Genomic DNA, 26400 nt, shown 5'->3' with positions numbered 1-26400 from the left:
ACCCACCTTGGCGAGGAAGTCCAGACCCCTCCAACTCTACGTTTCAGGGGAAATATGCACGTTTGTATAGGTTAAGGCTTGGAATTAGGCAGATGCCAGGTATTTCCTGATAGGATTTTCCTGATTTCCTTCATGATGCAGAAGTTGGTTGGTGTTTTTTTAATGTGAATAAATAGGTTTGAGAATTTCAGATCGTGATTAGTGCTATAATGTCTTCAAAAATAATGACTGTTGTGAACAACAGTTTTGGAGAAGGAAGGCCCGTCAAAGGACAGCAGCTGAGGCCTAGTGGATGAGAAGGAGCTACCATGCCAAGGTCTGCAGGATAAAACTCCTGGCAGAGGGGGATCACAAAAGCCACAGCCTTTGAGGAGGCAATGGTGTCAGCATTCTGGAGGAACAGAGATAAAGCCAGGTTGGGAGGAGGCAAGACAGGAGAGTGAAAGCAATGAGCACAGAGTTCAGGGCCCTGTATGTGATGGTGACAGTTTGGGCTTTATCCTAACTGCAATGAAAAGTCATTGGAGGATTTTAGATAGGGAAGCGACCTAATCTGGTTATTTCTTTTTTTCCAAGATCATTTTGTGGGAGAAGGATTATAAGGGGACAAGTATGGCAGCCCAATAGTCCGTTGTGAGGCTTGTGCTTCAGTCTAAATGAAAAATCATGGTGGTTTGACCCAGGCAGTGAACCCAAAAAGTTGTGAGATTTGGGATTTATTCTGGGGGGAGAACCAACTAGACTTAATCGATTCGATATTTGGGGGGTGGGGTGGAAAAAATAATCAAACATGACTAATAATATGGGGGCAATGAGGTAAATAATGGTAACATCCATAGATGGAATCTGAATTTTCAAACATGGATATCATCTGCCGATTTATGATGATGTTAGCGATGGTATTTGAAGAGATCACCTAAGGAGAAAGGAAAAAAGTGAATTGTTTGAGGGTTAAGTCAGGGACACTCGATATTTAGAGGATGACCAGCAAAGGAGCTGGCAAAGGACACTGTGGAAGAGCAACCAGTGGGGAGAAAAAGCAAGTGAGTATGGTGCTAAGGATGGGTGACAAAGCAGAAGAGTAGCCAGCTGTTAGGCTGATGAAAACAGAGAAGCACCTTTGGATTTGGTGCTATGAAGGTCGTGGGTAACTCTGACCACCTAGGCTTCACTGGGAGAAACAGATGAAAGCCCCAATAACTCCTACTCACAATGATCACCCAACCTGGCCAAATTCACCATCTTTGGCACTCCAGCAAGACCACACCCTAGGCACTCATAGACCTGGGTTTGCATCCTGGATCTTCCACTTACCATTTAGGTGAACTTAGGCAACTTATCAATCCTTTCTGCAAATTACTTGCCTCTTCTATAAAATAGGAATGATTACATCTTATAGAATTGTCCTGAGTGTTTCTGGATGTCATGTATAAAAAGCATTAGGTTCCTTTTTTTTTTTAAAAAAAAAAAAAAAAAGATCTTATTTATTCATGAGAGACAGAGAGAGAGAGAGGGAGGGAGGCAGAGGCACAGGCAGAGGGAGAAGCAGGCTCCATGCAGGGACCCCAACGTGGGACTCAATCCCAGGTCTCCAGGATCACACCCTGGGCCGAAGGTGGCGCTAAACTGCTGAGCCACCCAGGCTGCCCCTATAAAAGCATTAGGCACTGGGAACCAGTAGGTGTTGATGATTGCTACTTTTACAATTTTCTCTCCTATGTTGCTTATCCAATACATTCTAGGTGGGCAATCTCCCCTCTTCTCTATGTAACTGGCACTTCTGCTTGACAAGCCCAGGCACAGACTCACCTTGCCTAACATAATACCTAACATGAGCTACAAACTCGATCAAATGTTTGTGATAATGATGACTGTATGAGAAATATTTGCAGTGTCCACAGAAACCTTCAGAGAATCAAAGTAGAGGGTAAAATGATCAGTTCTTCCTTTCCTCTCTACAAAGACACCCAGGCTGCCTATTGTTCCAGAATTACTAGAGGGTGAAAATAGGCTTCTTTTCCCATTACTAAAGAGCAAGATGCCCTTTCTTAAAACTTACCCAGGAATTATTGAGTATTTTATTTATTTATTTATTATTTATTTATTTATTTATTAAAAGATTTATTTATTCATGAAAGAGAGAGACATAGGTAGAGGGAGGAGCAGGCTCCATGCAGGGAGCCTGATGTGGGACTCGATCCCAGGACTCCAGGATCATGCCCTGAGCCGAAAGCAGACACTCAACCGCTGAGCCACCCAGGCATCCCTGAGTATTTCCTATTGTAGTTATCACTCCTCTTTATAGTGAAAATATCATTTACAGAAAATCAGACTTAATATAATGATTCCAAATTTTATTGAATATGCTTTACAAATGGGCATTTTGATTGCCATATCCAGGTAATTACTACAAATCAGAAAACCAAAATTTAATTTTAAAATCTAAAGCAATATTCCTGCTCCTAAAACCTTATAGAACAGCCTTAAGTTTCTTTCTCCCAGTACTTTGTTTTTTGTTTTTGTTTTAAACAAAGAGAAAATGATCCATGCAATCATGGGTGAGAGTGGAAGATAACAGTGTCAATTTTGTTTAGTGTAACTTCCAACACTTCTTGACTTCATTTAGTGACACCTAGTTCAGACTACCATCTCTTTAGAAAGAACCTAAGATACTGCTTTTTTCCCCCAGACCTGCTCATTACAAACTTCCACCTTGACCACCATAATGAGGATAAGTGGAAAATACATCAGACTTAATGCCAGAAAATATGTGCAAATCAAGACAGTGATACTGCCTAGCTATGTATTAGAGTAAATCAACATGTCTCTATCCTCATCTGCAAAATAAGGATAACAACACTTACCTTACATGATTGTTTTGAAAACTAAGAGAAAATATGTAGATGTAACTTATAGATCATAAAGCACCAGTATAATGTACGGTAGTATTATTATTCATGTATGAAGATGGTTCATTCTTTTTTCAGTGAATATTTATATGGCCGATATTTTGCTAGGCCAACATTTGCTATATAGATATATATAGTATATATATATGTAGATATAGATATGTATATATAAATAGATAGATAGGCCCTTAAGATCTTACATTCCAGCGGAGAAGAAGCATGCTAAGTTGGAGAGAAGCATGCTCTGATGTGACTATGGTGCTAGGGAGCCAGAGAGAGAGCACTCGGACTGGCTCTCTCTGGAGCCAGTGGAGAGTGAGGGCATTTGGGGGGACTTCCTGGGGAGATGACACTGGAATTGTCTCACTACAAATTCAAAAGCAAGAAAACAAATCCAAGTTACTCCTCTGTGAGGGGGTCCACGTAATCCATGGTCGTGGGCCCCAAGTCAGCTCAGAAGTGTCCCAATCGCTTAAGGCAGAGCTTCTCAGCCTTGGTACCACTGATATTTTAGGCTAGATAATTCTATGTTTGTGGGGGGCTATCCCATGTATCATAGAATATTTGGCATCATCCCTGACCTCCATCTACCAGATGCCAATAATACCCCCTTATCTCCAGATTTGAAACCAAAAACATCCCCAGACCAAATGGCCCCTAACAGGCAAAACTGTCTCCAGCTGAGAACTACTGCCATAAGGTCATGGAAAAGCAGTACAGATTCTAGAAGGAATGGAATTCATAAAATTAGTGCCTAGGCTCATTCTAGGTGTTCCACAAATAATGAATGAATAAGTGGAGTCAATGAATGAATGAACTTCCCAGAGTCCTTCTGACATATTCCTTTTGGGATCCATCCAGAAGACCCCTGGGCTAGTAACTAAATTCTAGCTTAATAACAATAACACAACATGCATTTATACAGTGCTCTGTGCAAGTTGTATGATCTTAGGCAAGTAGTTCAAACTCTCTGAGTCTCAAGTCTATCAGTTCTAGATGAATATTTATCAGCAAATATTTATTGAACATCATCATGTGGCAGACACTTTGCTAGGCAGTGCCCAAGTCACTAGGTGACCAAACAAGAGATAACAATAACACGACACACATTTATACAGTGCTCTGTAAAAGTTGTATGATCTTAAGCAAGTAAGTCAAATTCTCTGAGTCTCAGGTCTGTCAGTTCTTTCTCTCTCTCTCTCGCTCTCTCTCTCTCTCTTTTTTAAAGAGATTATTTTGAGGATGCCTGGGTGGTTCAGCAGTTGAGCATCTGCCTTTGGCTCAGGGCATGATCCCATGGTCCCAGGATCGGGGCCACATCGGGCTCCCTGCACAGAGCCTGCTTCTCCCTCTGTCTCTGCCTCTCTCTGTGTCTCTCATGAATAAACAAATAAAATCTTTAAAAAAAAATAAAGATTTTATTTTTAAGTAATCTCCACACCCAACATGGGGCTCAAACTCACAACCCCAAAACTAAAAGTCATATGCTCCACCAACTGAGCCAGCCAGGCACTTCAGGCACATGAGATCTGCCAGTTCTTAAATGGAGATAATAAATCCTAGCTTGCAAGGTCATTGGGAGAATTAAATAAGATAATCAATGTAAAACATACAAGAACTAGAGGCCTAGGCATCCTTTGGTGCACCTGACAAGAGGTGTCTTAGCAGGATGCCCCTTACCCCAGCTCCTGCCATTAAGTTCTACCTGTAAGAACTTAGTGGCAGGGGTAGTTTGGGCATATGCTTTTTTTTGCTATCAACATGTGGGGAATACTGGGAACTGTGTCAGGACCTGACACATCTGCTCTCTAACTCATCCTTGCAAGCCACCAGATTAGTTAATAGGCCCAGAGACTTGGGACTTGCTCAAGATCACACAGCTAAAAAGTCTCCCTGAAATCTAAAGCCTCAGCCACCACTCAGGGCTGACGTCCATTACATCAGTCCTTGTTTGGATTGTGAGTTTTGGGGAAATGCTTTCTGTATTCCGTGTTCTGTAGTTTCTTATAGACATAGATGACCAGATCAGGAAATTTCATCTGCAAATACCGGGAAGGTTCTCCAATTATCAACCTGATCCTGAAATGAAACACAAACATATTGGCATGGTTGCCCCCAGATTATCTTCCCCTTTTATAGCATCTGGGCCCAGAGATCTCTTTGTTCCCTCAATTTCTGGAGCAGAGCAAGTAAGGAATTTGGAATCTGAGAGAACAAGATTCATCTCCTAACCACTCTTCAACTAATTGGCAGGTTAATGTTTGTGAACCCCAGTTTCATCATCCATAACACAGAAATGAAACAGTTCCACAATCTCTTATCTACAGTTCCAAAATCCAAAAGAACCCTCAAAACTGCAAGGTTTGTTTTTGTTTTTTGTTTTTTTTTTTTTTTTGTGTTTTGTTTTGTGTTGTGAGTTTACAGCTAACATTTTGGGCAGCTAAAGCTGATTTTACCAACACGGCTCTACTTTTTAGACACTTACAGCACTACCTTCACCTTATCCAGCTGTCCAGTCCCCTGCATTTCTTCCCACAAGGGAGTCACTACCCTCCTGTTCAAGAGGCCTTGGCACAAGTGAGAAAGAAAGATGAGAACCTGCCAGGCACGTCCATCATTCATTGTAAGATCCTTGTGTGGGTCCTTTTCCAAACAGAAGGAAGGAATTACTTTTCATTTCATCAAAATACATTTTCTTCTAACGAATAGCAGATATAAATTTAAAATGGGATTTTTTTTAATCATCCTCATTTCACCTCTTACTTACAGGAACAGAAATAATACTTACTTCTTATTTTTATTTTCATTAATATGTTCTCCCAAATTCCGGATGAACTTTAACAGATCACTCGGAGTATCCTCATAGAAATTCCTTTTTTTTTCATAAAACTTATTCATTTCAGTCATAACATACTTGTCAATCTAAAAAACAAAGCATAATGCAAAACTGTGGTAGCAACACAAAATAAATCCTCACAAGATGCTAATACAAAGAGGCAAAATACAAAATTGAATACATCACCCAACTACCACTAATTAATAAAGCAAGTTAATAGAAAGAAGCAAATAGAAGTAAATACTATACACCAAAATGCTAACTGTAGTTGTGTCTGAATGTGGGATTATAAGTAACTTTACATCCAGTATCTATTTTCCAAGTGAACTGTTTTCATGAGAAATTCAAAATATTGAAACATGGTTTAGAAATTCTTTGGTTACTATACTAGGAAATTTGCTCCTCATACTACACAGTATTTTTATCCCTGTGGCCAGGCACCTCAGGCCTGGACAGGGCCACCTGTCCAAGTTGGTAATTGATGGCATTTCCCCCTTGAAAGAGGATCATTCAGACTAACATCAGACCTGATAGCCATTGCCAAAGTGAGCGTGGTTGTTTTTGTTTGGATTGGTTTTGAATTTTATTTCCAAAGGTTTCATGTTTCTCCTTGCCTCTAAGTGTCCCAGAGCCACTTCCCTCAAGTCAATGCCTTTCTCTTTGTGCTTGCACCTTTGCAGATGGCTGTCATATTTAGAAAGCATTTGGAATAAGAGAACAACAAGCAACAACCATGAGGCCAGAGGTTCCCTCAGAAAGAGAACCGGTGACCAGACCACCCTAGTGAAGACCTGCTGAGACCGACTAAACGTGCCACATGCAAAGCATTTGGCGAAAGGGCTGAGCAATGTCTATGTGGTGGGAGGGAGTAGCCTGTGAAGAGGAGGCAGGAGTCCACACTGGGAAACTTGGCTCCTCCGTGCTGCTGCCACTAGGCTGAATATATGACCATGGAAATGGGCAAGTCATGAAAATCAACAGAAAATCCAAGTCTCAGGGCACCTGGGTAGCTCAATGGTTGAGCGTCTGCCTTTGTCTCAGGTTGTGATACTGGGGTCCTGGGATCAAGTCCCGCACCGGGCTCCCCGTGGGGAACCTGCTTCTCCCTCTGCCTTTGTCTCTGCCTCTCTCTGTGTCTCTCATGAATAAATAAATAAAATCTTATATAGAAAATCCAAGTCTCGAATGGGACTAAAAAAGATAAGACTTGAAGTCAGTCAAAATTCAGTAGAAGTCAGTGAAGTTTAGGGGAAAGAACTGACAAACTGAGAAACAAAAGAATGGGTTTTCCTTCACAGCTCCGCCAACCTCTGCCTCTCTAGTCCTGGCTATTTCAGGTCACACCCCTCAATCTCAACATGCTCGGCAATTAAATGAGCTGGTGGCCTTGGTGGCATCATAGCTCCATGCAGTGAGTGGCTTTAGTACACGGCTTCCGCAGCCAGACTGCAGCCCAGCTGCAGATTCTGTTGCTGGCTCTGTACCGTTGGAAAAAAATGATTTGTCTACGCCTCCATGTGCCCCTCTGTGAAATGGAGGTAATTAGCTCAGGGGTTGCTATAAGGATTAACTGTGGAAACTGCCATCAAGTCCTGAGAACTCTAACTGCCCTATAGTCAGCACTACGGAACTGTCAGCTGTTATTGTCATCTGCTCTGGTTTCAGACTTCTCTGTTTCCGCAAGTTTAAGTTTTAGCCAAAGTTTTATAGACATGCATTTAGCAGAATCATGGCACAGCTACTCCGTGTCAGGAATTCAGTAGCGGACAAGACAACAGTCTCTACCCTCATGGAATCTACAGGGTAGCAGGAAAGATGGACACCACGGCAGCACGTATGAGTGTGATGTATCATCTAGAGGCAAATGAGGGAAGGAAAGCAAAATGAGACCCAGAAACAAAGAGGTGTGGGAGAAGCAGTCCTAGATTGGGCATAGGATAGGGAAGCTGTTGGTCTCAGTTAAAGACCTGAGGATTATGGATTCTTCTGGAGTGCTCTGCACAGTCTCTGGGCTGCTCAGCATGCATCTCACCCAGTCAATGTTTCTGTGGGGCTCTTGGCCCCCACAATGGGCCATGCCATGGGTACTCCTCTTCGCATGCCCACAGCCTGGCATGGGTCTAGCAGGTAACCAGTATTTGACAGATGTCTGCTAAGTAATAATGATGAAAGTTCTGGGGGGCGTCCGGGGGGACACAGTTGATTAGGCATCCAACTCTTGGTTTCAGCTCATGACCTCAGACTTGTGAGACAGAACCCTGCCTCAGGCTCCTCACTCAGCGCAGAGCCTGCTGAAGTTTCTCTTTCTGTCTCTGTCTCCCGCTCTCCTACCTTCTCTCTCTCTCTCTAAAAATAAATGAATAAATCTTTAAAAACAATGCAATTTCCGATAGCACTGACTACTAGATCGAGATGATGACCAATTTTTTCTGTTTTACTCTATTTAGTTCAAGTTAGATGGACCCTTTCCTGAAGAGGAGGAATTTGGAAGATCTTTTCTTCATGGGATGTTTTCTCAGGCAGAATGCAAGTGTACGTGTGGCTGTCCAGAGCTGGGCTAGACTCAGCCATCAGGGGCAGCCAATCCCTCCCTGGATCGAGAAGCCTCACTGTGAGCAGCTACTTGGGTTAAACTCTCATGTAATCAGCTGCTTTGGTCACAACAGTAATGGGATTATTGGCCAGGCCTCTCTTAGAACCAACGTGGAGGGAAAGAACCCTAAGAAAGGAAAACGCTCCTGGGCTGGGACGAGCATAGGAACTGTTCATACCTCAGAAGTCCACCGGGCAAAAGTTCTGGAACATTCCGAATTTTCAAGTTGCAGTAGTTGGACAATCCTGCTATTATGCAATCGCTGTTTAATGTCAGATTCATTTCCAACATCCCTAAGCGTCCTATAGCGGCTAAGGATGACAGAATTATCATGGTCATTCCATTCTGCCCTCTTCAGAGAGAAAAACAATGTTACATTTTGGTTTTTTTTTTATAAAAGTCATAAAACTGTATCTCTAAAAATTCTGTGTGATGGAGGAGGCAGAGGCACCTTTCTCTCTCTCTCTCTCTCTCTCTGCTCTTCAAAAAACAAAACCAGAATCCAGAGAGGTTAAGTCACTGCCCCAAAGAGACACAGCCAGGAAATGTCACACTGAGAGGAGAGCCTGGGTCAGTTGGTTCTCAGCCTGACCCCTTCCCACACCACCTTTCCACTATGGTTAATTTTTCGTGTTAACTTATTTGGCCACAAGGGGCCCCGATTAAATATTATTCTAGGTGCATCTGTAAGGTGTTTCCAGATGAGATTAGCATTTGAATTGGTGAACTCAGTAAGGTAGATCACCTTCCCCAATGTGAATGATGGGCCTCATCCAATCCACCGAGGGCCTGTTTAGGGCAAAAGATGGACTTCACCCCTTGTCTGATTGCTTCACTAGGCCATCAATCTTCTCTTGCCCCCAGCTCTCAGGCCTTCAGACCCTAAATGGAATCCACATCATCAGTGTCCCTGGCTTTTAGGTCTTTGGATTTGGACTAAATTTCACTACAGACTTTCCTGGGTCTCCAGCTTGCAGAGGCAGATCATGAGAATTCTCAGCGTTAATACTGCATGAGCTATTTCCTTTAAAAAAAAAATTAAATATGTAGGGTTACCTGGGTGGCTCAGTTTGTTAAGCATCTGACTCTTGATTTTAGCTCTGGTCATGATCTCAGGGTCCTGAGACTGAGCCCCCCATGTCAAGCTCTGTGCTCAACGCAGCATCTGCTTAAGATCCTTTCTCTCGGGATCCCTGAGTGGCGCAGCAGTTGGGCGCCTGCCTTTGGCTCAGGGCGCGATCCTGGAGACCCGGGATCGAGTCCCGCGTCGGGCTCCCGGTGCATGAAGCCTGCTTCTCCCTCTGCCTGTGTCTCTGCCTCTCTCTCTCTCTCTCTGTGTATGACTATCATAAATTAAAAAAAAAAAAAAAGATCCTTTCTCTCTCTCTCTCTGCTCCTCCTATGCACATGTACACAATCTCTCTCTTGCTCTCAATTGATAAATAAAATCTTTTAAATATATATATATGTGTATATATATGCTTATGTTTATCATTTGTATACATACATATATCATGACTAATATACTCATTGTCTCCCTTCTGGAGGCCTGGAATATGCCATCAAGTTTTACTTACTTCTCCCAACTCCAAAAGAAGGGATGACCCAGCAGGCCACTTAGGTGCTCCAGCACATTGTCTCCAGGGTTAAACAGATGATGAATGAGGTCCCGAGTTTCCTCATCTGGAGAAAGCTGAATTATTTTTTCATGACTTTGTGTCTTCAGTGTCACAAAAGGGAGCTCTCCCTTCTTCACCACATATAGAACCAGAAGTCCAAGGGCCTGCAGGAAAGCCACAAATCAAGCCAAAGGTATTTCTGAATTATTGCTCTGTATGGAGGATGCAGTGTAGGTTATAATCAAATGGAAAGTGGGAGAAATTTCAAGGGGTCCACAGGCTCGTTAGGGAGAGAAGACATAGGTTCTCCTTGGAGAATCCTTCAAGACAGTATATAGTTTATACATAAACCCATAGTTTAGGTTTAAGGAACAAACGATAATCCCAGGACAGAGTTGACAGGGCAGACTGCTTAAAGGAAGAGGAATTAGAGCTAGACCTTAAAGTATAGATAGAATGTCGATCAACAGAGGAGAGGAAAAATATTTTAAACAAAGGAAATGCCAGGACTCTAGCTGGAACTGGGACTTTGGGTCAGGACTATGTCAGGCAGCAGATAAAGGAGCTAGTCCAGGTCCAGGGGAACACAGTGACAGCCCTGGGAGTTAGGCCATGGCAGGGAAGAAAGGCCAAGAAGCAGGCCAGCATCTGAACTTCCCTACTGCAGGCAAGAAACCAGTCAAGGAAGGAGCTCAAATCTAGAGCCTTTTAGCAGCAAAGGCTGGATGTGCATAGAGACCTCTTGCCCCGGGGGTTGAAAGATCTGCACCCTGGAGAACCCCCCAGGACAAAGCTGCCCTGGCAAGGTCAGAGTCAATCTGGAAGCTTTGGTCTGCAGGGGTCAGGCTCTGTTTCTGCTGTCTCCTCCCAGGAGAAACAAGCAATTTCCGGCTCTTAGCCTTTGTGGCCAAGATTGGTCTTTTTGGGGATCAATCCCATCCCTCCTATGTGTTCCAGAGGGCCTTAATATCTGTTCCTCCTGGAGTTTAGCACACAAGTCTGAAGGGAATGGAATGGAAAAAGAAATCCCATTTGCTTTATCTTCAGGCAGGAAATACCTCCTGCAGGAATTCTGGAGGTAATTTGGACATACCTCCTGGAGGTAATTTTAGAAGGGATGTGCCATGCTCAATTTACTACCTAGCTGGAGGAGGAAGAGAGAGACCCAAAGAGATACAGACAGAAGCCACAGCAACCCAGAGAAATGCCATTGTCTGCAAGGGAGTAAAGGCAGTGAGCACTGGGATAATTAATGCCTTGAAAGTTAGAACAGTTAAAATAAAAATAACATTTAATTGGTCATAGGAAATAAGAGAATGAATAAAACAAATAAGGAAGCAGAAAGATTGAAAAGTAAACTAATGGTAGAAATTACCTCTAGATCTTTCCTGATTTCTTGTGTCTCTCCAGTCCACTTGATGCTTTTATCAAAATCTGCCAGGCAAACAGCATTCTTGGAATCTAAGGGATAGTTTGTAAAGAAGCAGTGAAAAATCCTCTTTTCATATTGTAGTTACATAGGTACCACAATGCAATATTATCTCTGAAGAAGGCAGTAATAAAGCTTATATCTGCATGGCTGTTTACTCCTCAAGACAGTAACGTGCACTGTCATTGGACCTATTCAGTATCTGCCAAGGGCAAGATTTAAATTTCGCCAAGAAGTGGCTCTGCTTCTGGCTTGAAGGAGTATAAAAAAGAAAACCGGGTAATTCCAGGCAGGATGATGGTCAGGCCAACTGTGATTCTCAAACCCCTTTTGTTCTGAACTTAAATATCAAAGATGAGTGGAAGCCCACAGCCTAACAAAGATGAACCCATGAAATCATTCAACAGGGGTCTAGTGAGGAGAAAAAATGACCATGAAGGCAGAAAACACCGCACAGATCCTATGGAATCCTGAGTCTCTGAGCAAGGAAATAGCTACAGAGTGAATACTTATACAGAGAAATGTAAAAATTAATTGCAACTTTAAAAATGCTAACCGAAAGTACAGAACCCTCTGGAAGTGCAGAACAAGAGCCACAGGGCTGTGTGTGGGAGAGAAGTCCTCCTTAAGGCAGGACACTTGGAGAAGATTGGTAGAATTTGTATGGAGGAATGGAGCAGAGGAAGAGAGAATTCCAGACAGGAATTCCCAACAGGAACGGAGAAAACTCTACTCTGCCAGAAAGGAGGTCCCAGGGCCTGGAGATGAGGGAAAGCCTGCAGTGAGGCTGAAGGGGGAGACGGGGAGCAGACCGTAAACCAGGAACGGAACTGTTCTCAGCTATTCCAACTAATAGATCCCCTTCCCTGTGGCCACCACTTTGAGTCCCCTGCTACTTAAATTTGCAAGTGCCTCATGGAACACTTCACACCTCTTCTAACACTTGATTTTTTTAACAAGCCCCAGTTGGTTCTTTTTCTTCTTCTTCTTCTTCTTCTTTTTTTTTTTTTTTGGTTTCAATAGACATTGTTCAAGCGCTATAAAAATGTTAAACTCTTACTCTTAGTTTCTGTACTTACAAAATCAGACTATTAACAGTTGATGGGCAGAGTTAGGATACAATCAGCCCACTTCAACCAGGTGTCAATGAATCAGGAACCTCTTCATCCTCATTCCCACCAGAGTGATATCATCTAAGGTGATAATTTTTTTTATTAAAAAGTTCACTAAATAAATAGAAAACTAAACTTTCATTTAAAAAATTTTAAAAACACATATTTAGGGTACTTAGACAATTAATTTTTTGCTTATTCTATGCTTCTTATAAGTCACTTACAAGTATTTTCTCAGGTTCTCTGTCCCCTTCCTTATGCATATCCTCTAGCAGTTCTTTCATATCGTGGCTGTTGGTAGAAACTCTTCCAGGAGCCTTACATGTTTAGAAAATGTATTTCAACAAATGGTGAATGAAGCAAAAGAATGAAAATGGACCACTTTCTTACACACAAATAAACTCAAAATGGATTAAAGACCTAAATGTGAGACCTGAAACCATTAAACCTTTAGAAAAAAGCAGGCAGTAATTTCTTTGACATTGGCTGTAGGAGCATTTTTTTTTTTTTAGATATGTCTCCTCAGGTAAGAAAACAAAAGCAAAATTAAACTATTGGGACTACACCAAAATAAAAAGCGTCTGCACAGCAAAGGTAACCATCAGCAAAACAACAAGACGCACTACTGAATGGGTGAAGATATTTGCAAATGACACATCTGATAATGTGTTCATATCGAAAATGTATAAAGGGCATATGCAACTCAACAGCAAAAAAGCCAAATAATTCAATTAGAAACGTGCAGAGATCCCGAACAGACATTTTTCCAAAGAAGACCTACAACTGGCCAACAGAACATGAAAAGATTCTCAGCATCAGTCATCATCAGGGAAATACAAATCAAAACCATGATGAGATATCACCTGTCAAAATGACTAGAATCAGAAAGACCTGAAATAACAAGTGTTGGCAAAAATGTGGAAAGAAAGGAACCCTCGTGCACTATGAGTGGGAATGTAAATTGGTGCAGCCACTGTGGAAAACAGTACAGAAGTTCCCCTAAAAATTAAAAATAGAAATAGAATTACTGGATCATATGGTAAACAAAAACACTAATTTAAAAAGTCATATGCATACTTTTGTTTACTGCAGCATTATTTACAATAACCAAGATATGGAAGCAGCCGAGGTAAAGAAGATATACATATACACACAATGGAATATTACTCGGCCATCAAAAATGAACTCTTGCCATTTGTGACAATATTGATGGTCCTAGAGAGTATAATAATACTAAGTGAATATAATAATGCTAAGTGAAATAAGTCAGAGGAAGCCAAACACCAAATGATTTAACTCATGTGTGGAATTTAAGCAACAAAACAAATGAACAAATAAAGATAAAAAGGGACAATAGAAAAGCAGACTCTTAAAATACAGGAACAAATGGGAAGTTTCCAGGGGAGGTGGGTGGGACAATGGGTGAAATAATGGGGATTAAAGTACACTTTTGTGATGAGCACTAGGTAAGGTACAGAACTGTTGAATCATTATACTGTATACCTGAAACTAATATATGTTAATAACATTTTAATCAAAATTACGTATTTATTTTGAATCATGTGTGAACAGTAATAATTTGTTCCCTTAGTTCTGGATGCTATAACAAATTGCAATAGATGGGTGACTTAAACAACAGAAATTTATTTCTCACAGCTCTGAACATTGGAAATCTGAGCTCAGGCTGTCCACAGGATTGGGTTCATGGTGAGGGCCCTCATATTGGTTTATAGACAGCCATCTTCTTTGCTATATCCTCATATGGTAGAAAGATAGCCATCTAGCTCTCCTTATAAGGGCACAAATCCATCCAAAGCAATTTTGAGGAAGAACAAAGCTGGAGGCATCATACTTCCTGATTTTAAACTATTTTACAAAGACCTATTAATCAAAATAGTACAGTACTAGTATGAAACCAGACACATAGATGAATGAAACAGAATCAAGAGCCCAAAAATAAATCCACACATATGCAGTCAACCAATACTTGACAAAGAAGCCAAGAAGGCTCAACAGGGAAAAGATAATCTCTTCAAAAAATGAGGTATGTTCTCACTCATTTGGGGAATATGAATAATAGTGAAGGGGAATATAAGGGAAGGGAGAAGAAATGTGTGGGAGATATCAGAAAGGGAGACAGAACATAAAGACTTCTAACTCTGGGAAATGAACTAGGGGTGGTGGAAGGGGAGGAGGGCGGGGGGTGGGGGTGAATGGGTGACGGGCACTGAGGGGGACACTTGACGGGATGAGCACTGGGTGTTATTCTGTATGTTGGTAAATTGAACACCAATAAAAATTAATTTATTAAAAAAAAATGAGGTTGGAAAAACTGGATAGTTACATGCAAAAGAATGAAAGTAGAAGACTATCTTATGCCACTCACAAAAACCAATTTGAAATGGATTAAAGACTTCAATGTAAAACCTGAAACCATAAAACCCCTAGAAGAAAATATAGGGAAAAAGCACCTTGATATTGGTCTTGGCAATATTTTAGATCTGACACTAAAAGCAGAAGCAACAAAAGCAAAATTGAACAAGTGGAACTACATCAAACTAAAAGCTTCTGCATAGCAAAAAAAAAAATCATCAACAAAATGAAAAGGCACTGTATAGAATGGAAAAAATATTTACAAATCATGTATCTGATATGGAATAAATATACATATGAAACTCATTCAACTCAATAGCAAAAATCAAATACTCTGACTAAAAAATGGGCGAACGACCCGAATAGATTTTTTCCAGAGTCAACAGGTGCATAAAAATGTGCTCAATACCAGTAATTATCAGGGAAATGCAAATCAAAACTCCAATGCAATATTATCTCACATATCTGTTAGAATAATTATCAAAAAGACAGATGATAACAAGAGATGATGAGGAGGTAGAGAAAAGGGAACCGTTGTGTATTGTGGGTAGTAAATTGGTGCAGCCACGGTGGAAAACAGCATGAAGGTTTCTCAAAGATTAAGAACAGATAAAGCAGAAAAGCATATCTGAAGGAAATGAAATCATTATCTTGAAGAGATATCTGCACTGCCGGGTTCACTGCAACATTATATATATTAGCCAAGACATGGAAGCACACTGTGTCCACTGACGGATGTGTAAATAAAAGGTGGTATATATTTACGGAATATTGTGCAGCCATTAAAAAAGAAGGAAATCCTGCCATTTATGACAACATGGATAAACCCTGAAGGTATTATGCTTAGTAGTAGTTTAGTAGTAGTCAGAGAGAGAAAGACAAATGCTATATGATCTCCCTTATATGTGGAATCTAAAAAAAACTAAACTCATAGAAGCAGTGAATAGATTAGTGGTTGCCAGTGGTAGAGGTGGGGAAATGGCTAAAGGGAGTCAAAGGGTACAAACTTCCAGTTACAAGATGATTAAGTCCTGGGGATGTCATGTACAGCATGGTGACTATAGTTAACAATACTGTATTGTATACTTGAGGTTGCTAAGAGAGTGGGTCTTAAAAGTTCTTACCACTCGCACACACAGTGGTAACTATATGTGGTAACGTGTTAGCTAACTGTATTGTGGAAATCATCTTGCGACATATGTGTATATTATATTATCACATGGTATGCCTTAAACTCACACAATGTTATGTGTCAATTTTATCTTAATAAAGCTGGAAAAATTAAAAATATGTTTTTGATAATGAAAAAAAGGCACTGATGTCATTCATGAGGGCTCCACACTCATGATGTGATCACCTTCCGAAGGCTTCACCTCCAAATGCCATCATATTGAGATCAGGGTTTCAACATATGGGGAGTACTACTATTCAGCTGTTCGATAAGTTCTCTTTTATCAGCTCCTTCTTTTTGTATTTGGGTTGCTGATGAGAGAAGTCTCGTACCACTCTGATTCTGGTTTTTACATGGTAATTTGTTTTCTCTTGGGAGCTTCTGAAGTTTTCCTTCCCTTTTTTCCCTTGATATTCTGATATTCCTTTAAGATGTGACTCAATGGGGTTTCTCCCTTACTTATCCTCAGTTCTTGGTGAGTCTTTTCAATAAGAGAACTATATCTATCTATAATTCTGGGACATTCTCAACTATTTTTTTCAAAGTCATTCTCTTCTTCTCCCTGGAATGCCTATTAGAACTTCTGGATCTAATTCTTGACTTCTAGACCATTTTCCCTATCCATCTTTATGCTTTTCTATTATTTCCCAGAGGAATTTCTCAGGTAAATCCCCTAGCTCACTAATTTAATCTTCAATCTAGTCTTGAGTTTTAAACTTTTAAACAATTATATTTTAAATTTCCAAATTCTCTATTTGTTTGTTTTTTTTTTTTTTCACAAAGCTTATCTTTGCTTCTTGGATGAAATAACCTATCTTTGTTCTCTGTTTTTTTTTTTTTTTAATTATACTTACTTTAAGTATTGTGGTTACTTAGTATGGCAAACTAAGTAAATGCCCACGTCTTAATCCCTGGAATCTGCAAATATTACTTTATATAGTCACACACACACACACACACACACACAAGGACTTTGCAGATGTGATTAAGAATCTTGAAACAGGGGTGTCTAGGTGGCTTCGTCAGTCAAGTATCTGACTCTTGATTTAGGCTGAGGTCATAATCTCAGGGTCGTGAGACAGAGCCCTGTGTCAGGTTCTGTGGTGAGTGGGAAGCCTGCTTAAGATTCTCTCTCACTTCACTCTACCTCTCCCTGCTCATGCTCTCTTTTGAAAGAAAGAAAAGAAAAGAAAAGAAAAGAAAAGAAAAGAAAAGAAAAGAAAAGAAAAGAAAAGAAAAGAAAAGAAAAGAAAAGAAAAAAGAAATCTTGAAATAGGAGAGACTATTCTGGGTTAGCAGGGTGAGTCCTAAATGCAATCACACATATCCATATGCAGGGGAGGCAAAGGGAGATCTGACAACAGGAGAGAAGGAAATATGACTACAGAGGCAGAGATTGGAGTGATGTCAAAAGCCAAGGAATACTAACTGCCCCAGAAGCGGGAAGAGGCAAACAACAGTCTTGCCCCACAGCCTACAGAGGGAATTTAGCCTTGCAAACATGTGATGTGGGGCCAGGGGAACTGATGTTCATACTTCTTGCCTCCAGAACTGTGGGAGAATAAATTCCTATTGTTATAAGCCACCAAGTATTGTGATTATTTGTTTCAACAACCATAGGAAACACACTCAGTTAGCTTTGTTTCTTTGGGTGTAAGTTCTATTCCATGAATCTTTTTCATGGTATCAGCACTTTATAAATACCGTAAGTGATTTTTGACTGTAAAGCTTACTTTGCAGTTGAGAATCCCTGATACCCTTTGAGTTGCTTCTGTTAATGCCATCCAACCCAAGGGAGAGATGGAAGCAGTTGTCACAACTTCTGCTTTGCATTTTATTCAGTGAAACTTGGTGATAAGCAAGATATGACACTTAGGAAGGTGCTTTGGCAGAAATCTTGTGGATTTAACTGCTCTTTGTTTCTCTTGAGATCATCAACCATCCAGTATCTCAAGTAGTAGCCCGGTATGACAACAGACAGACCTGTCTGTGGGAAATGCACAGGGTGTGATCTTCCTAGTTTCTACTGATGAAGCAATCTGCCTGTTAGCTGGTCTTTTGTCCTCTCCTGCTTCTGGCTTCCATTACTCCTGAGTGGTACTTCTTTGCACTATTCCCACTTTTAAGAGCTATATTTAGCTGTGGCATCCTGCTTTTGTCCTGGGCTCCTGTGTCCTTTAATCCTATCCTATTGTGTTCAGTCTCTTTATGATTCCTCAAAGATTTTGTCCTGTAAAACTTCTTTTGTTGTTTTAATCTCAGCCATGAATTCATTTAACAATCTTTCCCCATCATTTTAGGGATTTAATACATGGAACAGTCTGTAGTATGTGTTAGGTTCACCACCTTGAGGCAGAAATATAGTCAACTTTCTATTGTTCAAGCTTAAGAATAGAAGAGGTGGTTCCAGAAATTCCCAAGAAATGGTGGTAACCAGTAATTTTTCTTTAGAACATGATATATGCCTCTTTTGCATCAAAATCAGAAGTTAGAACTGGAAAGAACTCTGCCCTTGGCTGCCTCTAGATGACTCTGCCTCACTTTGTAGAGCTGCACATATCAGTCTCCCCAACAAAGTTGCTTAAAACCAGGAAGCACCTGTCCTCAAACTAAAGGCCATATTCCAGTAGTATTCTCATGTATACCTACTTCTTTCCAAGTCTTGTCCAGGACCTTACACTGTTCTCTGCCTTTTAATTCCTTGAAACCTCTTTTTGTCTTATTCTCTTACACCTACCTTAACTCTCAGTGCACGTCTGTAGATTGGGTGTCTGTTTCTGCTTAGCCCTCTAGACAAGTACCTGGCCTTTGCTGAGCACCTACAACATACAGGTAACCTGTCTAACACTGATTTAGACCTCATAACAACCTTAGGAAGGAGGTATTATCCATCTTAAATGAGGAAACGAAGGCTCACAGACCTAAGTGACTTGTTTGAGGCTGTGAAGCTACAAAGTTGGCAGGACTAGGCTGCAAGCCTCCCTACAGTGGTTAAAGTCAAGACTCTTTCTACTGCACCACATTGCTTCCTGGGACTTTACACTCAGCTCTGCTTCTTTCCTTTAATGCTGTTTTCATTTATTTTGTTTTTGGTGTAGGCCAGTGGGTGCTGGCTTGTTCTGTCTACTTGGAGTCTATTTCACTGTGTTGCATCTTATCTTGGCATGCCCAATTTTGACCTTGGTTTTGCCATTAAGTTTCACAGTGACTACCATCCTGCCTGAAGGAACACACCTTCAGGATTCTCTGACTCGCAGGCTACCTTAGGAATTCAAATATCGGGGCTGACTCCATCCAAAGACATACCTTCATACTTGTACTTGCCAAAGGAAATATGAGGTTAGTTCGGTATTCCATTGGCATTTGTGACCTCCATGTGGGGTAAGGATTATACCTGGTAGCAGGAGAGATAGCACTAGAATCATGAATCTGTCGCATTCATCCTCAAACTGAATAATCCACATTTACTCTACTCCTTTCCTATCGGTAATGAAAATCCTTTCCTTTTGTAAATAAAGACCCTGCAATATCTAAGAGAAAATTGGGGACTCACCTAGTAAGATGTTTCGTGGCTGCAGATCCTGGTGAGTGTATCCACACAGCACATGTAGTTCTTCAACAGCCTTAAATACAGATGAGAGGACGTTTCGGGCAAAGCTGTCTTCTTCATTTTCCACCACCTCCCTTCTGTGGTTGGCCAAGTACTCTTCCAGTGTCTGCTCACAGAGGGCAAGGCACACATACAGACAGTCCCTGTAGCTCTCACTCCCATAGAATGTCACCAAGTCACTGTTTGTTCGGCTACTCTGCAGACAGGACACTTCCTGTTGTCCACATGTGCTGCCTTCATAGAATCGTTTCACAGCTACTTCTTGCCCTTCATAGAACCCCAGATAGATGCCCCCTTCGGATGTGTCAGCAATTTTATATTCATCATCAATAAAGATCTTGAGTCTGCCGATCATAGGGCGGTATATTCTACGGAGATGTTCCAAGGCCTCCCCCCAGCGGGCACTCTGAGGCTTCCAGTCTTCAGCAGGATGGCACCAATCTTCTCTGGCCCCATAAGAGAGAAGCAGCCTTGCAAGGGAGCTGTCATAATTGCGCCTTGCTATCATAACCAGCTCCCCACAGTCCACGTTGGCTCCTTTGTTGCATAACAGTTTAACAATTTCCTCTAGTCCGTACTGGACAGCCAACAAAAGAGCCGTATTGCCCTCACTGTCTGTGTCATCAACCTCTATATGTTCTTGTTCCAGAAGCATCTGCACCAAACCCAAGTGCTTCTTTTCCACTGCTAGGATCAGGGGTGTCTTCCCTTTTTCTCCCCTCACATTGACATCAGCCCCATGGTCCAACAGAAGGCGAATGATGCCCTCCATGTTTCTACCATCAGAGCTCCTAAACACATGAATCAAAGCATTTCTCCCCATATTGTCACAGGCGTTGACATCTGCTCCCATCTCATCAAGGAGGATCTTCACGACATCTACATGTCCATATTCGGCAGCATCCATTAGAGCTGTGGCCCCTCCTTTTTTAAGCCTCTTTTGATCCTCCTTTGTCCTTCGACTCAAATTCACATTCGCCCCATTCTCATACAGGAATCTTAAGGCTTCAACCCTACATTTCACAGCGGCTTCCATGAAAGCTGTGAAGCCATTAGCATCACACTCATTGACATCTGCTCCTTTAGAAAGGAAAAGCTTGAGCAGCTTCACATTTCCCACAATCCCAGCGAGGATGAAGGAAGTAGCCTCATTCTTCTTCTTCAGAAAAGGGTCAGCACCATAACGAAGCAGAAGATCCACAATGTCCTCCCGACAGATTTGTACCGCAGTATGCAAAGGTGACCAGCCCCATTCCTTTTCCTGGAAGTTGGCATCAGCCCCTTCTTCAAGCAACTGCTGGATCAGCTTAATGTCTTCTTTCTTAATAGCTTGGATCAACTGATTGCCATCCACTGATGTCCTCCTATTGCTGGAGGGTGTAGGTCTCTCCTGAAGGTTGTTATGGCTCTTGGTCTCCATGAAGGTAATTATCACTGGCTACAACTCTGTGCCTTTTCTTTGAGAATATGAAAATTGATCTCCTTGGGACTTGATCAAAGAGAGTTGGAGCTTTTGAACTATAAGGGTAAACAAGGATTATCTGGCTATGGACCAGCAATACGAGGAAGGAAATACTCTTGGGAGTCTTCTGACATTCCACCTGGAGTTGAGAGCGCTGTTTTGTAATTTTATAACAGTGAGAAAGCATCTGAATTAGAAAAATTAATTTTACTAGTAACTTTTTCAAAATATATCTACTTATTTATATAGAACTTTTGCTATAGAATATTATAAACATATATAAATTAAAAACAAGAAAATTATTACCCTCTAGTCCCACCACCCAGAAACAGGTATTGTTAATATTTTTGTATATTTCTTTTTAAAATGTTTTGTATTTATTTAGAGAGAGAGAAAGTACAAGCAGGTGGAGGGGCAGAGGGAGAGGGAATCTCAAGCCGACTCTGCACTGTGCATGGAGCCCACCACAGGGCTTGAGCTCATGACCCTGAGATCATGACCCAAACCAAAAACAAGAGTCAGATTCCGAACCAACTGAACCACCCAGGTGCCCCTATTTTAGTATATTTCTATGAGTTTTTAAAAAATAGTTAAAATTATGCTACGTAAAGGATACTGTATAAATATCCTGCCTTCTTTCATTAAATGCTATAGCATAAATAATTTCCTATGTTATCACAAAGTCTTTTAAAACACTTTTAATGGCTATGCAATATGCCACCAGTCAGTTGTTTTGTTTCCCTATTACTGAATAGTTTTTAAAAACAATTTTTAAACAAGATTTTTAAAATTAGAATTTTCAAACAACTCTAAATAATGTTGCAGTAAATTCAGCTTTCTAAAGGTTATTTTGTTATTTTAAATGTTATAATACATTTCTTATGATAGACTCCCAAGAATTGAATGACTGGTCAAAGTGTAACAGCATGCCAACAGGTCTTAAATGTTGATTTGCTTGAAGCTTATCTACTCTTTGCTTGCTGACCTAAGTCTCTTGATCTGTAGCAGAACTTGCTTACTTTCCTTGAGATTTCCTTGAGACCACCGGCCTTGAGGAGGGAAGGACCAGATTTTCTCAGAAGAGAAGGCCTGACTACAATCAGATACAGCTGCCACGTAATCCAACATGCCTGTTGAGGGTCATATTGACATAGGACAACTATCTGGGCCCCTGCCGCTCCTGCAAACAGCCATACCTTTCCCTGTTAAAACCCTCTCTCTGGATGGGGAAGATGCTCTTTGAGATGTTAGTTTGCCATCTTCCCAGGTTGCCAGCTTCCTATATAAAGCAACCTTTCCTTTCCCACCACCACCTGCCTCTCGAATACGGATTTTTGAGGAGCCAGCCACCAAACCTGAGTTTGGAACTGGTTCTCTGTCCAGTAACAAAAGGATATAATTGTTTTAAAAATTCTCCACCTATGTTAACAAATTTCTTCCGATGTCATATAAACACACTCTTACTAGAAATAGATGGTCTCTCAAAAAAAAAAAAAAAAAAAACTTCATTTACAGGAGAAAAAAAAAAGTGTTCTGTGTCAATTTGCATTTCTTACACATGGGAAAGTTGATCCCTCCCAGGGCATCCCAGGCTCTGTGCGCCTTCTTTCCGCACATGCGCTTCTATTCAAAGTAGTATAAGAACAATGGAAAGAGCTTAGCCTCCAATCTCACAAGATTTTAAGTTTGAAATCTTGGCCATTTAACCTCAGACTGTTAACTTCCTAATGGTGTCACATGATGCTATTCTCAAGTTTCTGTTCCCCTCAAAAGGGGGCAACAATAAATGCAGTCATGCGTGCAGAGCATGGCAAATACTAGGCATTCAATAAATGAGAGACTTACTAATACCCCCTCCTGAAAAAATTCAGCAATTCCTTCTCTCCCCATCCCTGTGCGCACACACACACACTCTACACAAAGGGGGGGCCCGGTGGTGCTGAGTGCAACGGCGTTCCCCCCAGATGTCAGCAACAGGGCCGCAATTCAGGCATTGCGGGGCCCCAAACCGTCCCTGGCCTCTGTACCCCCGCGCCTGCGACACAGCCCGGGAGCACCGTCCGCCCGCGCCGGGCCGCTCGCCGCGCCGCTCGCCGCCTCCCAGGCCCCGCCCTCCGAGAGCCGGGGCTGCAGTCACCCCGCGGGCAGCGCGCCGAGGCCAGCGCGCGGAGGAGGAGCTCCCGCTGCAGGGGCGGGACGCGCCGCGCGGCCTTCGGGCGAGGGGCGGAGCCCGGAAGCAGGTCCGAGACGCCGCCAGGGAACACACCCGAGCGGAGGCACCGCGCAGCGACAGCCGCCCGCGGACAAGCCCGTTTTCAGTTTCGTTTCCTCCCCGGGAGCAGCGGCACCCGCCAAAGCCAGGGGGCTTGGACCCGCGCCGCGCCGCCCCTCCGACGGCCCCGCAGCCCCCCGCAGCCCGCAGAGCCCGCAGAGCCTGTAGCCCCCCCGGAGCCCTCTCCCTCTGCAGAGCCCGGAGTCCCCAGCTCCCCCTGCAGCCCCCCGGACCCCTCTCCTTCTGCAGAGCCCGGAGCCCCCCAGAGACCCCGTCCGCCCGCAGAGCCCGCAGCCCCCCGGGCCCCCTCCTTCTGCAGAGCCCGGAGCCCCCCAGAGACCCCGTCCGCCCGCAGAGCCCGCAGCCCCCCGGGCCCCCTCCTTCTGCAGAGCCCGGAGCCCCCCAGAGACCCCGTCCGCCCGCAGAGCCCGCAGCCCCCCGGGCCCCCTCCTTCTGCAGAGCCCGGAGACCCCCCTGCAGCCCCCCGGGGCCCCCTCCTTCTGCAGAGCCCCCAGCCCCCCGGAGCCCCCGCCTGCAGCCCCCCGGAGCCCCCCCCGGGTCCCCTCCTTCTGCAGAGCCCGCAGCCCCCCGGAGCCCGCAGGGGGAGCGGTTTCTCAAGCTCTCCCAGCTCTCCCCTTCGTGCCCCTCTCACCTTCTACACTCAGACGCTCTCCCCTCGGGAGCATTCAGCCGCCCAACACTGTCGCCAGCCCGAAAGCACTTCCTCTCCGAGGTCGCCGAGGCCGCGGGGAGGAGCCGGGAGGAGCCGGGAGGACCGGGGAGGAGCCGGGAGGAGCCGGGAGGAGCTGGGAGAGCGAGCGGCCGCCGGGAGCAGGACCGCGGGGCGGAGCTGACGGCCCAGTTAACCCTTGGGAGGACGGGGAGGCCTCAGCTCTGGCCGCAGGGGCCGATCCCATGGCCAAGACCCAGCTGAACGTTTGGCCCTTTAGGCTTCCAGGCCGCAGCTTCCAGCGTCATCTTGACCACGTTATTCCAAATCCCCTGCCGCCTCCTTTTTAAAAAATATTTTATTTAGGGATCCCTGGGTGCCTCAGTGGTTTAGCGCCCGCCTTTGGCCCGGGGCGCGGTCCTGGGGTCCTGGGATCGAGTCCCGGGATCGAGTCCCGTGTCAGGGTCCCTGCATGGAGCCTGCTTCTCCCTCTGCCTGTGTCTCTGCCTCTCTCTCTATCATGAATAAATAAATAAATAAATCTTTAAAAAATATATATTTTTATTTAAATTCAATTTGCTAACATAGTGTAACACCCAGTGCTCCTGCCTTCTTGAGGCAAATGAGTGCTTAATCAATATTTATGGGACATCACCTGCGGTGTGCGGGGCGCCCTGCCCATTGCTCTGTAAGTGACAGGACCCCAGTTAAGCCCTAACAATCCTGATGATGATGAAACTGAAGCTCCCAGAAACTACACCAACCCAGAGCCCAAGCTCCCTCACTACCAAACCGTCTCAACTCTCTGTCCTGGAGGTTCAGAGGCCTCCTCAGAAAGGCCCTGGGCTCACAGTGAGGGACCCTGTCCCGCAGCCAGCACTGTGGCAGTTCTGGGGAGTGGCAGCAGGTGGGGCGGATGGTTTTGCTATGCTGAGTTTCATATGTTTTTTTTTTTTTTGTCATATGTTTTTTTTAAGACTCCTTCCTGCTCTAGAAGTTCTGTTCTTGCCATTCTAGCACTGCGATGCCTACTGTGTACTGAATGCTACAATGGGAAATATTCCTGTCCTCAAGGAATATCCAGTTGTGGAGGCCATGAAAATTAGGGCCATTCAAGTTTAACATTGGCACAAGTACAGCCATTGTAGCTTCAGCAGCCATCTGAAGGTAGAGTTCAGTACCTGGTCACTGTGACCGGGCCACTGTGACCGGGTACTGAACTCTACCTTACCCCGGCTACAGGCAAAATTAAAAGCACGCCCTTATCGGAATAAGGAAGCAAGAGCTTGTGAGACCTCTTTACTGGAGATTCTCACTCCCACACCCTTACTGAAAAACCCCACCTTACCCCTAGACCAGCCCATAAAAACCCAGCTGTAACCCACCTCAGGGTCCAAGTCCCTGCTCCGTTATGTCAGGTGTACTTGGACCCAAGCTCAAGCTTGTTAATAAACCCTCATGTACTTGCATCGGTGTCGGCTCCTTGGTGGTTTTCTCGGATTTGCAATCTTGGGCACAAAACAGTGTTGCTAGGGAGACAAATTCCTGACTATCTTGAACCAGAAAAATCAAGGAGGAGTGGCCCAAGAGACATGTAGAGTGTGACAACTGTCCTGGTAGGAGGAGACTTCACACTGCCTACAGGGCCCCCGGGCATGAGGCTGAGTCCGGAGCTCCAGACTCTGGAGAAGGAGTCACCACCAAGAGCAGAGTTAAGCAGGCACAGAATTTGGGCGGGGGGGGGGGGGGGGGGGGGGGCAGACACCAAGTTGGAAAACATGCAGAGGAACCTAGGCCAAGGCTAAATATAAGGATGCCCCTCTCTGTCCCTTTGGTTTCCCCTTTTCACACATGTTAGATATTGGGACACAGTGTCCTCACTGTTCCCTTCTTTCGACCAGAAAGATCCCTAAGGCCACAAGGATTAGCTCTAAGAGTGAGAAAACTGCGAGATCCTAAGGCCACAGGATTAGCTAAGAGTGAGAATAAACATTTTACGGATGAGAAGCTCTTCTTCAACAAGAATGTGCTGGACCCAAGTGATCATAAAGCAGAGTTCCAAAAGAATAAACAAAGGAGCAGCAAGAAGGGTAGACCAGGCATAACAGTTGGCATAGCTAGAAACTCTAGCACTTGCACTTGAATCAAGGCTGTTGCCAGGGCATTCTGTGCTCATGGGCAGGAGCAGGAAATGGCAAGACTCTGGCTAGCAAATGTCAAGGCATTAAGTCTCCAGAATGCTTCAGAGCAAGGACTCTGGAACCGGACTGCCTAGATTCAAATCCATACTCTCCCACCACGATAGAATAATTACAAAAAATAGCCACATTTTTTCAACCCTCCT

The 26400-nt window shown here is 43.4% G+C and overlaps 2 protein-coding genes across 5 annotated transcripts; one reads left to right on the top strand and one right to left on the bottom strand.

Annotated features, from left to right (window-relative positions):
- Positions 1–775: 775 nt before the first annotated feature.
- RNASEL (ribonuclease L) lies at positions 776–24117 on the bottom strand. Of its 4 annotated transcripts, none has more exons than XM_055319360.1 (7): positions 24039–24117; positions 19596–21268; positions 11333–11418; positions 9916–10121; positions 8517–8649; positions 5698–5831; positions 2304–4988 (listed from the first exon to the last, which is right to left on the bottom strand). In XM_055319360.1, exons 2-7 carry the CDS (start codon positions 21070–21072, stop codon positions 4850–4852), a joined length of 2175 nt encoding a protein of 724 aa, XP_055175335.1. In that variant the 5' UTR covers positions 21073–21268; positions 24039–24117; the 3' UTR covers positions 2304–4849. The 4 variants fall into 4 exon arrangements, 3 of the variants coding, with proteins under 3 accessions (XP_055175337.1, XP_055175335.1, XP_055175336.1); XM_055319361.1 differs by having other exon boundaries at positions 19596–21301; positions 24039–24116; XR_008663647.1 differs by lacking the exon at positions 24039–24117 and adding an exon at positions 5395–5552 and having other exon boundaries at positions 4860–4988; positions 19596–21295.
- On the top strand, positions 23079–24406 carry LOC129505795 (taperin-like). The gene is made up of 2 exons (XM_055319031.1): positions 23079–23803; positions 24052–24406. Exons 1-2 carry the CDS (start codon positions 23079–23081, stop codon positions 24404–24406), a joined length of 1080 nt encoding a protein of 359 aa, XP_055175006.1.
- The last annotated feature ends 1994 nt before the right edge of the window (positions 24407–26400 follow it).

This window comes from Nyctereutes procyonoides, unplaced genomic scaffold, assembly GCF_905146905.1.
Source record: "Nyctereutes procyonoides isolate TBG_1078 unplaced genomic scaffold, NYPRO_anot_genome, whole genome shotgun sequence".
NCBI lineage: Eukaryota > Metazoa > Chordata > Mammalia > Carnivora > Canidae > Nyctereutes > Nyctereutes procyonoides.
Note: the sequence above shows the minus strand (reverse complement) of the source record. Positions and strands in the feature narration are given on the sequence as shown.